This window comes from Poromitra crassiceps (assembly GCF_964638095.1).
Source record: "Poromitra crassiceps genome assembly, contig: HAP1_SCAFFOLD_2064, whole genome shotgun sequence".
In the NCBI taxonomy this organism is placed as follows: domain Eukaryota; kingdom Metazoa; phylum Chordata; class Actinopteri; order Beryciformes; family Melamphaidae; genus Poromitra; species Poromitra crassiceps.
This window is the reverse complement of record NW_028150361.1, coordinates 1-17,102: the sequence shown is the minus strand read 5'-3', so window position 1 is coordinate 17,102 and position 17,102 is coordinate 1. Positions and strand designations below refer to the sequence as shown.

General features: G+C 41.1%; 1 protein-coding gene and 1 pseudogene across 2 annotated transcripts; one reads left to right on the top strand and one right to left on the bottom strand.

Annotated features, from left to right (window-relative positions):
• Positions 1–234: 234 nt before the first annotated feature.
• LOC310772135 (growth arrest and DNA damage-inducible protein GADD45 alpha pseudogene) lies at positions 235–1,653 on the bottom strand (annotated as a pseudogene). Its single transcript has 3 exons — positions 1,513–1,653; positions 802–903; positions 235–481 (listed from the first exon to the last, which is right to left on the bottom strand). The product of its transcript is annotated as a growth arrest and DNA damage-inducible protein GADD45 alpha pseudogene (transcript).
• Positions 1,654–7,629: 5,976 nt separating this feature from the next.
• On the top strand, positions 7,630–17,057 carry LOC310772133 (sodium- and chloride-dependent GABA transporter 2-like; the record flags this gene model as incomplete). The annotated part of the gene is made up of 12 exons (XM_083664587.1): positions 7,630–7,804; positions 8,044–8,178; positions 8,312–8,452; positions 9,276–9,360; positions 9,449–9,581; positions 10,365–10,499; positions 14,177–14,280; positions 14,363–14,487; positions 15,750–15,862; positions 15,998–16,135; positions 16,419–16,521; positions 16,957–17,057. Coding segments are annotated over 12 exons (1,488 nt in total), but the record flags the coding sequence as incomplete, so codon positions are not given.
• Positions 17,058–17,102: the final 45 nt, after the last annotated feature.

The following is a 17,102-nucleotide window of genomic DNA, read 5'->3' as shown; positions in this document are numbered from 1 at the left end:
ACACGTGTTGTAAAATGAAATACACACAGCTTCAGTTTCATACAATGGCAATTGCCATGATAAACACTGTACAATAGCTAGTTTACTTAAATTAGAGTGCAAAACTGGCAACTGTAAGTTGCAAAAGGGGGGTCGGAAATGATAAAAGGTTTACAGGATCACATCTGTAACATCACATCTGTAATCAACATCTGGTACCAAAATAGAACAGAGAAGGTGAGCATAGACACTTACCGTGACCAGGACACAGTGCAGGTCCATGGGCTCTCCATTCTGCTTTCCCCCTCCTCCTCCTCCTCCTCCTCCACCTCCTCCACCACCCAGGATCTCTGCCAGGCGCCTGGTGTTGTTCACTCTCAGGATGTTGATGTCATTCTCACAGCAGAAGGCCTGAATGAGTGTGAAGTGGATCTGGAGGGCCACATCTTTCACATCGTCGTCATCCGTAGCCAGGATGCATAAGACCACATTATCAGGGTCTCTGAGGGTAGAAGAAAAAGAAAATAATTAGACTCTCCTCTTTTTTGACTTAAATATGAGTAAGCAGTGAGTGTAAACATCCTGTCAAGTGTGACAAATTAACCTCTGAAAACGTGTGTGGGGGCATAAGGAAAAGATCAAATTGCTGGCCCTAACCCAAGGGTGAGGAGGAGAAGACCTGATGTGACTGTAGAACCGTTGCCTAATGGTTAGTGAGCCTTCACAGTTCACATTTCTGCGTAAAAGTGTCAGATCTCAGCATGCAGTGTGTGTGATAAGAGGTGTGGACCTCCGTGTTGCAGATAACCGTGCAGCACTTACATATTCAGGGACTTTGCTGCCTCGTAGACGCCGACTGTAATGCAGCCTTGCGGCAGAGCAGAAGTGAGCACCTCTTCCAGCGCCGTCGCCACAGTGTCCATTCTGCCAACACAGAGAGAGACTCATTAGTTGATAGTAACCACCACATTACAACGATGATGCCACATCAAGTTCAAGCTGCCCAGTTTAGATAAGCTGCGTTGCTAGCTAGTCAGGCTTCCTTGTGCAAGTTCGAGATGGTTGTGCAACTTAGAAGTTCGAGTCGGTTGTCGCCACGCTAACATGATCAATTTTGCGGTGTAAATCGCGTTTTAATAGCTGCAGGAGTGAAAAGAAAAATACAGATTTTACACTTCAGGTATTCAGAGACATTTCACCTGAAACCGGTGCAAACTTATCGTTTAGTATTTAGTTAATCTGCACACTTCGTTTCGCGCTGTTGACTGAAAAGAAAGACAAGTATTTGTTGTCCAAGTGTGTCTCGCGACACGCAACAGCAAAGCTGCAAGCAGCAGCATGGACGATGTGCATTTAATAGGAATTTGCGTTGAAAAGACTCTAGCACGTAATTTATATCGTGCATTAGTCTGCTGCATACTGCTGCACATTAATACCTGAACAGGCTGGTGATAATTCGTGTTAAGAGTTTGAGAAATAGGCTATACAACGGCGTTTCCCCAAATATAACGGAAAATGAAATGCCAAATTTACCTTTCTTGAGAATAATCCCCACTTAGTTCCTCAAATGTCATGTTGTACAGAAAATCCAAGTCCACCATAGAGTCCACGGTACTGATGCTTCACTAAAGTTTTAGTCCAGTCTCCACAATACACACGCGCTCTCTCTGTCGCCTACGTTCACTGTGCTGCAACAACTGACAGACAAATCTGGTAGCTTCTGCTAAAAACCGTCCGGGACAATGCAGTCAGCCGGGTATTTGCATAGGCGTTATCATTGGTGGCATGCTAATTTATCGGCTGTTCCCTCGACTGGGATTGGCTGTAGGACCAAGAGCAACAGCACGAGCTTGCGGTACTACTGCTGGAGGCGTGGTCTGTCTCCAACCGGGTTGCTACCGTACAGCTGCCGGGATGCCGGTGACCAGAGCCGTATACTTCCGGTGACAGAGGCCACCAAGAAGACGATGTGCAAATTGCAAAATGCTTCTGGTCACAAAATAACGTCGTGTGCAGACTGTGCAGTGTGCACTTTATCAGTGTTGGTGACGGTGTGCGGCCCGGCTACCCAGGCCAGTGCCCATGGCATGCCCATGCAAAGAAATTTTCTTTGCAGCAATTTCTGGCAACAACCAAAAACAACATTCATTTCAATGTTCAAGAAATAACCGGGGCATTGCTCAAAGCGAGACTGCTTATATCACCCTTCCTTGCCTACAAGACACATTTTTAAAGTTATAGGAGTAAAGAAGTTTTCGTAGAACTCACTTACGTTGCAAGAGAGGTCAGTTTCTGCAGTGCTGAGTTGAGTTTCTGGAGAACTGCGCATGGCAACGAGACGCTTCTGGGCAAACTGCGCTCTGATTGGAGCGCTGCGGCGCGTGCGAAAACCTGCTGGCGGCTGGCACGCGCACGGGACAGAGAGCGAGAGAGGGACAAACAGTCAGTAGCCTTCCTAAAACTGACCTAAATACCTAATAGGTATATTTAGGTCAGTTTGAAGTCAGTGGTTTGGCCACATGTATTCATCAGTACCTACAAACTACAAAGTGTGCAATTATTCAACTCCAAGCTAACTACCATGCACTTATTCCTTTAGCCAAATGACATCATCAGTGAATTACTCAGTGATGTCATAAATGGCATCATCAGTGATGTCATAAATTCCTCACTGATCACTGATGATGTCACAGTGGGATTTATGACATCACTGATGATGTCACACATCACTGGGATTTATGACATCACTGATAATGTCACAGTGGGATTTATGACATCACTGATGATGTCACAGTGAGATTTATGACATCACAGTGGGACAGAGAGACAGAGAAACAGACAGAGCCCCATTCATATACTGATGATGATGATGTATAATACTAGGCATCTCGCACGCTAGGCATGCTCGATTCCTAGGCTCGGCCGCGCAGTGGCCAAGCTGCGTATGCGAGCTGCAGGGCCAGCTGGGCGAGGCCGCGTAGCGGGCGAGCCTAGGAATCAAGCGCGCATAGCGCGCAAGATGCCTAGTTCAGGAAATTTGCACATTTGCATGATTTTTTCCCCCATTGGACATGCTGATGCTGTACACATCCAGGTTTGATGAGGACTGCAGACTGTCCAGTGAACTGGACCAGACCATGGGTGTTATGGATCTGACCTTTCCAATTTTCTGTCCAAATTTGGTAGAACAATATGCACATTGTGAAACTAAGGTGAGCAGATTCAGATTTACAGTGTGGACCAGAGGTGGGGACTTGAGTCACATGGCTTAGACTCAAGTCACTCAGATTCAAATCACAATTTGAATTTAAAAAAGGTCAAGACACTCTTGACCCAAAAAGTTTAGTATAGTGCATGTTAAAATAAAGCTGGGTTGTATCCCCCCGTTATTTAAACATGCGCTTGCGTTACAATGGTCATCTCAATAAAGGCTTTTCAACTTTTTGCCAGAAGAGTGCATTGAATTTTCTTTTTTACTTTTGTGATCCCCAGCAAAGAGCATCTTCATCACAATCACACCTGTTTAAACTTCCGAGCACTCTGGGCCTTTTCTTTCTCACAATTTGAATTGCTTGAGACTTGACCTGATGCATGAAGAGAAGGCTTGAGACCTGACTTGGGTTCTTGTGATTTGTGACTTGACTTTGACTTGTACATTGATGACTTGAAAATGTCTCTAATGTCGTGACAAATGATCTTGCATTTGTGTAAAATGACTGAAACTGATTGACAAAACTAACACGGTAAATGGAGAGAGAGCTGTTATGCTGCCTCCTGGTGGCTGCTGTCAAAACTAATTGAGAAAAGGCTTGCTCATGACTGAATTATGAAAGTGTTGCCATTTTCACATTATGTAATTCCCTCTAAATGTAATATTATTTTATTGCCTGATGTAAACTACTAAAGGTGCAGTTAAGGGTTTTGCAAGGTGCCACAGAAATACTTTAATATTATTGAGGGTTCAGAATCTTCTTTCCCCCCCAATATTTTATTTTATGTTTACAGAGCAATAAACAAACAAGACAAGACAACAAACAAGCTCAGAGACAGGAAAATAAAAGAAATACATACATCTTTGACATTTAGCATTGTAATGTGGTGCTACCAGCAGCATAAGGTCCTTATGTGCTTGTATTGTGCAAGATATTGTGCATGGGATCCTACACAAGGGGTCGATGGAAAACCATCTGGGCAAGCCGTCCATCACCCCTAACCTCAGTCACTAGTCATTCTTAACTTCATCAAAGTAGGTCAAAAAGGGGTCCCAGATATTTGAGAACCTTCTAAGCGAGTTGGCTCTCAGAAACCTCAGTCTCTCCATCTGTATAACAGAGATCATGTCCATCAGCCACACCTGGAAAGAAGGTGAAGAGGTGGACTTCCATTCCTTTAAAATTAGTCTTTTAGCAACAGTTGTCCCCATTGTCAGAGATTGCTGCACGGCTGTAGGGAAGTTCAGAGAGGACTCTGAGCAGCCGAAGATGGTGAGTTCTGCCTCCGGCTGCAGGGTTACTTTATAGAGTACCAGTCAAATATTTTGGCTCAGGATCCCGTTAGTGACGGGCAGAACCAGAAGGCATGAGATAGTGTGCTGGCCCTCTGGCTCTTGTAATGCGTCTGTTTTTCCACTGGATAGAGCTAGAGAGCCTCTAGAAACTGTGGTTATTATTATGGGCACCACACTCACATAGTCAGTGTTGTTAACTGATGCCATTTTAGAAAGGAAGGTAGGCCAACTTTATTACCTAAACTCTTTGATGCATCTGTATAGATCTGGAAATTATCAATATACGGTATGCCTCTACGGTGGATTACAATTAAACTCCATTATCCTTATTCTTCTTTTCTAATATTGTAAAATATCTCACAGCAGATGTATATCCTGATCTACAGCAGAGGAACAAACTGAGGCAGAGGGCCTCAAAGTGCATCCCACACATTTGCATCCATTCAATGTCAAAGACAATGGAAAATGTATGTATGATGTATCAATGATGTATTTTCTCTCTCAAATAAAGTTTTAGTCAACGTACTAATTATATGGCCTACCTTCATTGTAGAGTAATCAGGGTAGTGTTTAACTGACCACTGATAAAAGTATAGAGATGCAAGAATAGAACAAGAGTTAATACATTTTGAACTTGGTGTAGTCGAACGAGCTGAGTAGCATTTTTACTTTACAGTAGTCCTTTTAAGGGGAATTAAATCAAATACTGCTACAATTTATATATATAAAAAAAAAATCATGTACTCTTTGTAAGCCTGCAGATTACATGTTTTATATAACTGATAAGACTTGACCCCAACCGTTGAATTTTCCATCATCATCACATATAAAAGAGAGTTTAAGTGGGCTCTGTCAGTTTGTTGTTTATATTTTTGTCCCACATTGGATGAGGCCAAAGGTACTGAATGCCATTTTATGTGCGATTGGGCATAATGGTCATTCATTTTGAGCTTACTGCTTATTTTGTGCCTAAAAGGCAGGGTAAACACAGATGCAAGCAACACACTAATGAGGGTTTCCAAATTGCAATCATGGAAGTTGGAAACCCTCATTAGTGTTTTGCTTGCACCTGTTTACCCTGCCTTTTCGACACAAAATTGCCCCCGTGAAAAGGGTCTATGTTATCACTGAAACCGAAATGTTCAGGGAGCCATGCAACATAACACTCTTTACTGATAAACTGCCTGACGTGACTTCACTGTCAAAAGCCCAATGTCATAGCACCATCCCATACTGTAGCAGTCACGGTAAACAGAGAAACCAAACAATTGAACTAACTACACCAACCTACCAGACCAGTACAGTACCAGACCACCTAACTTACCAGAGTTAATTTCCTGATCACTCATATGTCAAGTAACATGTTTCTAGTAGCAAAACTGAGTTAATGAACCTAAATTATTACTTTACCAAACTGAGAGGAATAAATAATGTGAGACCCATGTGTGAGACAGGAGGACTTGACTTGCTTGCTTTTTAGCCTTGCTCAACTGGACCGTAAAGCGCCACTACTGTCGTGAAGACCGTTCTGCCTGTCTTAAAAAAGCATGTGATGTAAAGCGCTGCACTGCCCCCATGTGGCTACAAGCTCAAATGTACCTGGCGTACATAATAGAAAATGTGGATTCTTAACTGCCCATGATATGAAGGCTAGAGACTACTCTACATATAGCCCGAAGAATGATTGAATTAAGTTAAACTGTAAGGGAAAAAGAACATCGAGCACACTCCCAAAAATATAAACAACTTTGGTGCAGGGCACATAGGCTACAATATCAAGTCACAGCAGAAAGGGTGCTGGCCTTTCTCCTGTGACTTAAGTTAAACTGTAGCCTAACTTGTCTACAAAGATAACTATTGCTTAGAAAATGATTGTTTATAGATTATAATCTAGAAGAACACAGATAGCTAGTAATGACTACAGCACCAGCAGACATATCCACACACCAGTGGCAGTTCAGTGCATCAGACATATATTAACAAATGTAGATTTACCATGTTTGCTTGATCATGGAAAAAACTTCTCTTTTTTCTTTATTTATATATTTATTCTTTTTGCACGCTTTGTCTTCAGTGTAAACTTTTAGCTTCCACTCTCTGCCTTTGTGTGCCTCTGCTGCTACTGGTCGTCGTCATTGTTGTCTGTTTGCAACTGACAGTTGTAAGGTGAGTTGCGTTTTCCTGTTACATTCCCAGAAACAGTTTTGATACAAGGCTTTATGGCATATCACCTGTTTGTGTTCCTCCAAGCGTTGCCAACTTTTAATAAGCAAAGATAAGGGACATTAAATTAATTTCTGAAATACATTGATTAGGTTGCAGGTGGGAGTGGTCTACTAGAGCTTACCTACTTATTCCATATTTATAAACATGTTCCAGAGCCAGTCTAGTTAATACAGTAAATCCACAGAACTATTTTGATTAGCTAAGAAATGCAACATTGTCCAAGTTTTTTCATTGATTGTTTATAGTCACTTCTACAACAAGCTGGTGTTTTTGCTGTTAGATTTCATACACAGAGGAGTGATGGAGAGTGTCTATGCTTTTTTTGAACAGGGAAGAAGTAAATGTAGGCTACAGTATATCAAATGCTCTGTTTTACCCTTTTTTTTTGTAAAACATTTTAAACTTTATTTGCAAAGTCAGAATCATACCATCAATTACATTACAATGTCAATCTAAGGGGTAAGTGGAATAGATGTGTGTCGAAAGTCAATAAAAGAGGCATCAGACATAATCACAGATCAATTAAACCTGCAACACGAGCAAACTCAGTGTAGTTGGATCCCCCCCCCCCCCCCCAACTTTGACAGCAACAAGTTTTATTCTCACTCAAACATTATTTTGTATACATACACACACATATACACTTACAACAGTTAAGAACAAGGGGTACACTGTGAGCAGGTTGAAAACATGTGTTGTATGGCATCTAACAGCCATTTAACATTTAATGGAGCACTTTATTATCCTGCATGTAACTAGCCCCCCACCGATCCCAGCTGGAGGCCTCTGAAGGCTATTTACATAGAAAGAAAGGGTTCCCATCTATCAGTACATTTTCCAACAGCACTTTTTAGTGAGAACCTTATTTTTAATTAATTTAATTTTACCGTTTTAAATACATCTCAACAGTTGACCCAATGGAGCCAGCAAGCAAGCCAGAGATGAAGTTGATGAAAGATCATCCATCATCAGAGCTTCATGAGAGAGGCCAGTGGGCCAACAAAACTGAATTCATTTTAGCAATAGTCGGACAAATCATTGGTCTTGGCAATGTTTGGAGATTTCCCTATCTGTGCTTCAAGAATGGAGGAGGTGAGATGATGAGATGAGATGATGGTGCATGATCTTAAGGCATAAAAGTCTATTGGTACAGCAGCTACTCAGGTGGAAGATGGAACACATTGCATGAATTATATCATGAAACGGTCACAAATTTGATTGTTATTGATGTAATATCCATCATATTAGAAGTGCAGTGAATTGTGATTAAATTTCTCTCTATGTCTCTGTGTCCTTGTCTCTCTACAATCCCACAAAATTCTTCCCATAAGGAGTTTTCCTGGTTCCTTATGTTCTGTTCCTCTTTACCTGTGGAATCCCCCTCTTCTTTTTGGAGATATCTTTGGGACAGTTAACCAGTCAGGGTGGAATCACATGTTGGAGGAAAATGTGCCCTTTATTTGAAGGTACTGCTAGCTCAACTGAACCTTCAATACATAGAATACAGTTTATGTAATATTGGTATATGTTGAAGTACATTACATTATGTTGAAAATTTAGCATTTTGTATTGCATATAATGACACATTTTTGTCAATAGGTTTAGGCTACGCCAGTCACGTGACTCTATTCTACGCTGTGATGTATTATATTGTTATACTGGCTTGGGCCTTCCTCTACCTGTTCTCCTCTTTCAACACTGAACTTCCCTGGGCCAACTGCAACAACAGCTGGAACACAGGTAAACAGTAGACTCTGTCATAACATTTGGGAAGCTGCATTTTGAAATCCATATTGAATATGAACTTCCTGTTCCTTTACTTCAAAAAGTAATTTCTGTCCATTTTCACAAGAACTTAAAGCGTACATTAAACATTTTGAGATGCAAAGTTGCTTATGGGAAGATTTGGTAAAAGGTCACGGATTTGAATCTGTCTTATGGCCTTTTTCCCACAGCGCAGCCGAGGGCATGCACAAGCCAAATTCAGGTAGATAGGTAGGTAGGTAGGTATACTAGGTAGGCAGGCAAGCAGGCAGGCTGGTCGGATGGTCGGTCGGTCGGTCAATCAGTGATGCTTAGTCTCGCAGTAGCTAGCCATAGATAAATATCTGCATCTGGGGCACAGCAATTTTTTTTATAGTTTTTTTTATTATTCATTTATTTTTAAACAAAACAAAAACACAAGAGACCACAGATATCTACAAAAAATAAAACCTATACATATACATATACATACAAATACAATCAAAACATAATACAGTGTAACCCTCCCTGCAGGACCTGCCCACCCACAAACCCACAAAGAAATTAGCCCACAATACTACATTATGCCCTTCAGCAAAAAGAGAAGAAAAAAAGAAAAAAGAAAAAGAGTCACCACCTAGCTACTGTATCATGGAGACGTCCATGGCCCCCACGCACGGCTTCAACAAAAGCATTCCATGAGTTGTTGGAAGGCATACATGCATTCTGCAGCTTTTAGTCACAGATCTGGCATGAATTGTTCACCAACATGATAGGAAAATGCCATGCTTACTTGTTATTCTTACTCTCCCACTACTAGAGGACTGCTCTGATTATGGTCACAATCATTCATCAAATGGCCACATGTTGGGGAACGCAACGTCTTCAGCTAAAGAATTCTGGCAGTACGTATTCACAAGATCTCTATTAATGAAGAAATAGTTTTACAAGTGAGAAAGGAAAATAATCCTAAACTTACATTTCTGTCTTCAGGAGGAGAATCTTGGGTTTGTCTGGAGGAATCGAGGAGATGGGTAGTATCCGCTGGGACCTTGCTGGGTGTCTTCTACTGAGCTGGATCATCTGTTACTTCTGTATCTGGAAAGGAGTCAAGTCTTCAGGGAAGGTGAGATCTGACATATGTATAGTAAATATATATTAGAAATCTTGCGTGCTACGCGCATATATACATATACATATACATATGTGTGTGTGTGTGTATATATATATATATTTATTTATTTATTTTATACACACAATTTCTGAGATATATATTCATTACGCTTAACTGTTAAAAATGCAGAAGGTATTTTATGTTCAAATATTTCTCATTTTTGCATTTCAGTGATAATCTATGTGTAACGGGATGGGTTCTCAAAATAGAATCAAGCTCGCCTCTAGACAAACCAGACCCGCTACAACATCAACAGAACGACTTTGCACAAGAGTTATCCTACAAGAAGTCAACAAACGGGAGTTAGCTTACCTGGGACAGGCCGGGGCGGTGCAGATAGCGTCAATGGACAGCTCAAGCCTGGGTGTGGAGACTAGCTACAACCAGCCTCCGCTCATTAATTAAGACGCTAGTAGAAAATAAGTATCACACACACACACTCACACCCATACGTGAAAACAAATTAAAGACTCTAGAGACAGCAGTGACAGAGAATCCGTGGCTTGCTTCATCTAGGTCTGGGGAGAGGGAATGGCAGCGGAAATGCCACGTCATATAAACTACCTCTAAGCCACTCCCACTTCCTGTCTGATAATCTTGAGCAAAGTCATAAATCACTTGACAAATTAAACAGGGGGTATCTGACAATCATATCGACCTGTGACACTATGCCTGACTTGAAGTCAAATTTGACTTCCCTAATATAATGATGCTATATTTGTGGTCCTCTTTCAGGTTGTCTATTTTACAGCTACTTTTCCCTACATGATGATCATAGTATTGCTGATCCGTGGTCTGACATTACCAGGAGCCATAGATGGCATCAGATTTTACCTCTTCCCTGATCCAGGCCGACTTGCAGATTTTCAGGTGAGGCTAACTCGTGTATAAAGGGAGTGAGTGAGGGAATCTGATTGGTCTGATTCATGTTAATCAATCACATTAATCAGACCAATCAGTGTGGCCTGCATAATTCTCGCTATAAGTACCACCCATTTTTGCCGTATCAAAAACATACCGAACCGTGACACCACTGGTATTGAACGGAACCATGGATTTTGTGAACTGTTACACCCTCCAGACCAAGGAGCTGTGCTTTGAGAGCGGAGTGAACGGACTCTCATCAACCATCTCTCTTCCAACCCCTCAGTATCAAAGGCCAGCTGGTTGAACAGGTTCAATCTTTTAAATACGTGGGGACTGAGATAGACACAGCTCCTTGTCCTTCTCCCAGCACACTGCCTCTGTCTACAAGAAGGCCCAGCAGCGCATCCACCTGCTGAGGAAGCTCAGGGTTTTTAACGTCATCAAGGACATTTTAACCCTGGTTTACAGATCACTCATTGAATCCATACTTACCTTTAACAACTCATCCTGGTACAACGCCCTCACCATCAAACACAAAACCAAACTCTCCCGCATAACCGGTCAGGCAAGCAAAATAATTGCTTCACCTCAAACTCCCCTGTCTGAATTGCACAACCAGTCAGTAATCAGGAAAGCCACCCAGATCACACAGGACCCCTCTCATCTCCTTCACTGATCCTTTCAGTTACTCCCCCATCAGGTTGGCGTTACAAAGTCCCACAGGCCCAGAAAAACATTTACAAAAAATCCTTTATCCCGTCTGCAATCACTGCCCTGAACATTTTAAAGTAGGCACCACATTTTAGCTACTGCACCCAGGGCCGTAACTAGGGTTCCGAAATAGCGGGCGCCGCCGAAAAATGTTTGAGGGTTTTCCCCCCCTTTTTTAGCCATATTTAGAGTAATATATCATTTTAAATCAACATTAGGATTATACTGTTGTGATGTCATTCAGTATATTCTCTTTCATGTCACCAGCTGCTCAGCTCTCCTGTCAACATAATTGTAACTAACAAACACAAACTGTTTTAGCCAAATTCATATCAAAATGACACCTACAAACACAGGTACACAACCCAAGCCGTACACAACACACAAAGTCATCATCGATAATAAAAAAAACATACAGAGGGACATTTATTTATTCCTGATAGGAACGATTGAAAAATAAAATAAAATGTATTATGTTGTTTTTAACTTTACACCACCTCTTTTTGTTACTTATTGGGTCATGAAACTGAAACCATGCATATAGCCACCTGCATACCTGACTTCGGGAGCTTGGCAATTGGCATCATGCATGATTAGCCAGTAGCATCCCAACGTGTCACACAGGTAACATTACTTAAGAGACAGACTAGACACTTACTTTCTTGGTTGTTGCTAAAAAATCTGTCAGTGTCACTCACTGTCTGTCGTTCACTCGCTCACTGTCTCGCAGCTCGCTCACCTTCAATTATCTCGCCAGGCAGACAGACAGTCATCACTCACCACCATGCTGCTGCTCTCTCGGAATCAAGTTACCGCGGACGCAGCGTCAGATGACTTCCTGCCTGACCTGCCTTTCGTTTCAAAATAAAAGCGATCCCGTGTTTTTCATGCTTTTCCATGCAGATTGTTTTATAAAAAAAAAAAAAAAAAAAAAAAAAAAGCTTTTTTTTTCTCCTCTCTGAAATATTAGGGGAGGTCCGGACCTCCCCGTCCTCATAGCTAGTTACGGCCATGACTGCACCTTGACCTGTTCTTACAACACTGAACTAAAAAAAAAGGGAAATGGACACTGCACTTTGACCTTGTTATCACTGCTCTTGTCAGTTGTGTTTTTTATTGTGTGTGTGTGTGTGTGTGTGTGTGTGTGTGTGTGTGTGTGTGTGTGTGTGTGTGTGTGTGTGTGTGTGTGTGTGTGTGTGTGTGTGTGTGTGTCTGTGTGTGTGTGTGTGTGTGTGTGTGTGTGTGTGTGTGTGTGTGTGTGTGTCTGTGTTTATAATGTATTTTGGAACATGCACTTTTGAGCCTTGTCGAAGAAAGAAAAAGTTATCCATTTATAGTTATAGTAAAATGCTAATTTCCTGCATCTGAACCTGTTTGTCTTGTTTGTTTGTTGTTCTATAAAAACTGAAAATAAAATATTGAAGAATACTAGAACGACCGCACCGCAGATTTATGCCTCCGCCATTAGTTCATTCTTAAGTCCAAATCGCCATTTGAGGCAAATTGGAAGAAATTCCGCCAAGGCACTCCTGAGATGTTGCGTTACAGAGCTTGGAAATTGGGTGTGTGAGGTCACAGTGACCTTGAACCATCAAAATCTAATCAGTTCATCCTTGAGTCCAAGTCGATGTTTGAGGAAAATTTGATGAAACTCCGTCAAGGCATTCCTGAGATATCATTTTAACAAGCTTGAAAATGGCGTTTGAGAGGTCACAGTGACCTTGACCTTTGACCACCAAAATCTAATCAGCTCATGCTTGAGTCCAAGTGGATGTTTAAGGCAAATTTGATGAAATTCCGCCAAGGTATTCCTGAGATATCGCATTAACAAGCATGAAAATGGCGTTCGAGAGGTCACAGTGACCTTGACCTTTGACCACCAAAATCTAATCAGCTCATGCTCATGGATGTTTAAGGCAAATTTGATTAAATTCCATCAAGGCGTTCCTGAGATAATGCGTTAACGAACATCGGACGGACGTACAGACGGACGGACGTACGGACGGACGGACGTACGGATGGACAACCCGGATCCATAATGCCTCGGGCCTGGCTATCGCCGGCGGAGGCATAAAAAATACAGTACATGCTAAATATTATATGATTAATTTTCTTTTTCTGGAGAATTACAAGAACAAACATCAAAACTCTTTGTTGGGGACAAGGTGAAAATGGTGAAATGCCAACATAAAACAGTATACAAGTGAGATGAAAATAAATTATTGCAAGGAGGGGTAGTATAGTGGAGTAACAAAGCATACTAAGCATTAAGCAATGACAACATAAATAGCAGGAAAAAAAGTGATTTTCTTAAAGATATATTGCAGGGACATGAAAGTGCCCGAAATCAGAAGATCACCCTAACATGCAAACCTGCAAACAGGTGGAAGCTGGAGGCCAGACAGACACGTGACCTGGTTTACCAGGCTATCTGTCCATTAGTCACACTGTAGCGTACACTGAGGAAGACTTCTGTCGAAACGTTTGTACCTGCCATCTGCTTCAATTAAATTAACAAAAGGACATTTTTGAGAGTGCTGGCTTTTCTTCTCCTTCATAGACCATTTTGAGCCGTGCACCCACCAACTGTTTTTCGTGAGTGTGCTTGCTTTTCCCCTTTTTCATTTTACACTGTAGTGTTGACATTGTGCCACTAGGGGGCGGCATTGACAATGAATGGGACTGACTCAAGGGTGGATCTACATCACTGGTGGTGGACCATTTGGTGGGGGACAACATGTTTACTACTCACTTGTTTCTTTGAGTCTTATTGCTGGTTTCTTGTGTTCGGTTATAGATATCAGTCTTTTTGTTGTAGCCTCTACGCTGTAATAACTTCAACTTCAACTACAGCAACAGCGCACCTAGCTATGTGCTGTGGGACTGGACAGCATCTACCTCCACACCAGAGTAATCATAGGCCTGCATGTCATGCAGAAACAATAACAATTTTCATTGTTTGTTTTCAGGTATGGATGGATGCGGGGAGCCAGGTATTATTCTCCTATTGTATATGTGTAGGTTGTTTGCCATCTGTGGGAAGCTACAACAAATACAACAACAACTGCTACAAGTGAGGAAAATAAACATTTGTCTGTCTCTATTTATCTTTCTGTTGTTCACATGACTTAGTATTCATCTTTTTTCAATTACAGAGACGCATTTCTCCTCTGCCTGTTGAATAGTTTAACCAGCTTTGTGGCTGGTTTTGCCGTCTTCTCTGTCCTTGGCTTCATGGCGTATGAGTTGGGTGTAGACATCTCAGAAGTGGCTGAATCAGGTTGGGAATCTGCATAATGCAATATTTGGTCCATAAGTCTTAACGCTTATCTTTGGTGTTGCGTACTTGGAGAATGTTTATGTTGCGGACACCGTCATATTTTCAGGGTCTATGCAGGAATCCTGAAGTTAAATTCAATACCTTTTAAGACCTTTTCAATATATTTTAAGACCACAATGCCACTTTTGTCACATCAGCGATAGGGATGTCAATCACAAGTTTCATCACAATACAATATTATATACATTCTTTGGACAAACGATATTTGCTGATATCACAAATTCTGACACGATACGATTTAGATTCAATTCAGGGGTCTGCGATCGATATGAGAAGATATCATATGCCCATTTAACACAATCAGCACAACAGCTACAAAATGTAATACCTCATCAAATGGCAATTAAGACTTTTTAAAACTTTTTAAGGGCCTTAATTTTCCCTAAATTGATTGATCAACTTTCAATACATGTGCATAGTCATAGCACCACCTACTGGCAACACAAAAAATGATTCATCTCGAGAACCATTCGTCCGATCCACTTCAAGCTTGGCGGGTGCGCTGCACCGTTTGGACTGCTTGTTAGCGCATGTTAGAGCACTGCACGAGCTTGCTGGTTCAGGTGATAGCTGACTCGGGAGCCAATATTGTCTGTGGAGATTGTCAATGAACTCATTCTTAGTTTAAATACTACACCAGTGAGTGATACTCAACTTGCGGCCCGCGATGGAATTACATTTTTTTTACAATGCACCTGAACGCAACATGCAAGATACCCGCTGAATAAGTGTCCAAATGTTGATGTCATTCTGGCCAATACTCCACTTCTGTTATAGCATTTCAGTCTGGAATATGAAATATCTTTCAATAATTTATGATTTAGCTGCTAAATTGTCAAATACCGCCGTCTGCTCGCTACCCAGGCACTTATGTATGTACTTTACCTAACTAACTTAACCTAACTAACTATCCGGTGTGCACAACATTGTCAGATTAAACTTTGGCTGACACTCCAAAAACCTACAATCCGCTACAGAAAAATGTATGTTGTTTGTTTATTAACTTCTATCATTTCACGAAAGTGGCCCCCTGGCAAAGCAAGTTGAATATCCCTGTACTACACCATCTCTGGGCAAATCCCAGCAGGTGTTATGTTGTTACTCTTGCTCTACTGATTTCATGGCATTAGTATACAATGTACTGTACACTATCACCTATAATGACTTAACATATTTTGGCATCTGTTATGGACCACTTACAGGCCCTGGTCTGGCATTCATTGCCTACCCTCGGGCAGTAGCCATGATGCCTGTTCCCCAACTCTGGGCTACATGCTTCTTCATTATGATTATTTTGCTTGGACTTGACAGTGAGGTAATTGAAGTTACCATTAAATTGTGGAAAATAAATGTACAAAGGATATAAACCCAAGCAACATTCCCATTGAAGCTCTTCAGCTATTTTTTTTATTTGAAAAGTAAAAGCACTAATTGTTTTTTATACCCACAGTTTGTGTATCTGGAAGGCCTGGTCACATCCATAGCAGACATGTATCCATCCTTCTTTCTCACTGGTCATCGACGTAAACTACTTCTGCTGCTCATCAGTGTTATATGCTTCCTTGTCGGCCTGTTGATGGTCACTGAGGTGGGAGTCCATTTGTTTATCTGTGTAGTTAAAACGGTTTGGAATTACCTCTATTTGTAGTCATATCCCTTTGTCTGTAGTTTCTGTTGTCTGTCTGTATCATGTCTGTATGTCTGTCGATCTCTCTTTGTCATGTTTTGCTACAGCTTTGCCTGCTGTGGAATGGCAAGTGATTTTTGGATCTCCACATAAGATAAATATACATCTACAGCTGAGATGTATTATCTCAAAGGACCTGTCTCTTTTTCTGTCTCTCCCTCTCTTTTCCTCTAATGGACTATAGGGTGGACTGTATATATTTCAGCTGTTTGACTACTACGCTTGCAGTGGAATGCCAATCATGTTTTTTGCCATTTTGGAGTCTATTTGTGTTGGATGGATATATGGTGAGTTACAGAATGTTATTATTCAAAGAAAATTTGCATTCATTAATTAGCATTTAAAAATACAGTATACTCCAATCAAAACAAAGTCCAGTTGTGGTGATGCACGGTGCATTAGTTGGAAAGGGTGGATATGCCATAATACATGTTTATGGACCTTGTGTCAAATTGTTACTAATATATGTAATGTCATGTGTTTGCAATTAAATAAAGCATTTTAAAGCTATGATAGTTTTCTGAATGACAATGGTGCCCAAAGAGTTACTTCATTATTGTTCGTTAAACATACATTGACAGGAAACATTTAAATAGAAATTTCACACGGTGTCTCAGTATGATATAATATAAAATCACTTTCCTTACATTTACAGTAAATGTAGATTATTGAATACACAGGACAGGAGGCTGATCTGGCTAATATAATTCTCTGTCTCCAAGGTGCTGATCGTTATTATGATAAAATAATGGACATGATTGGTTACCGCCCGTGGCCTTATATGAAATGTTGTTGGAAGTACATCACACCATCTGTCTGCACAGTAAGTTAATGTATTGTGTGTTATTGTTTCTGTTAGCCTCTGAAG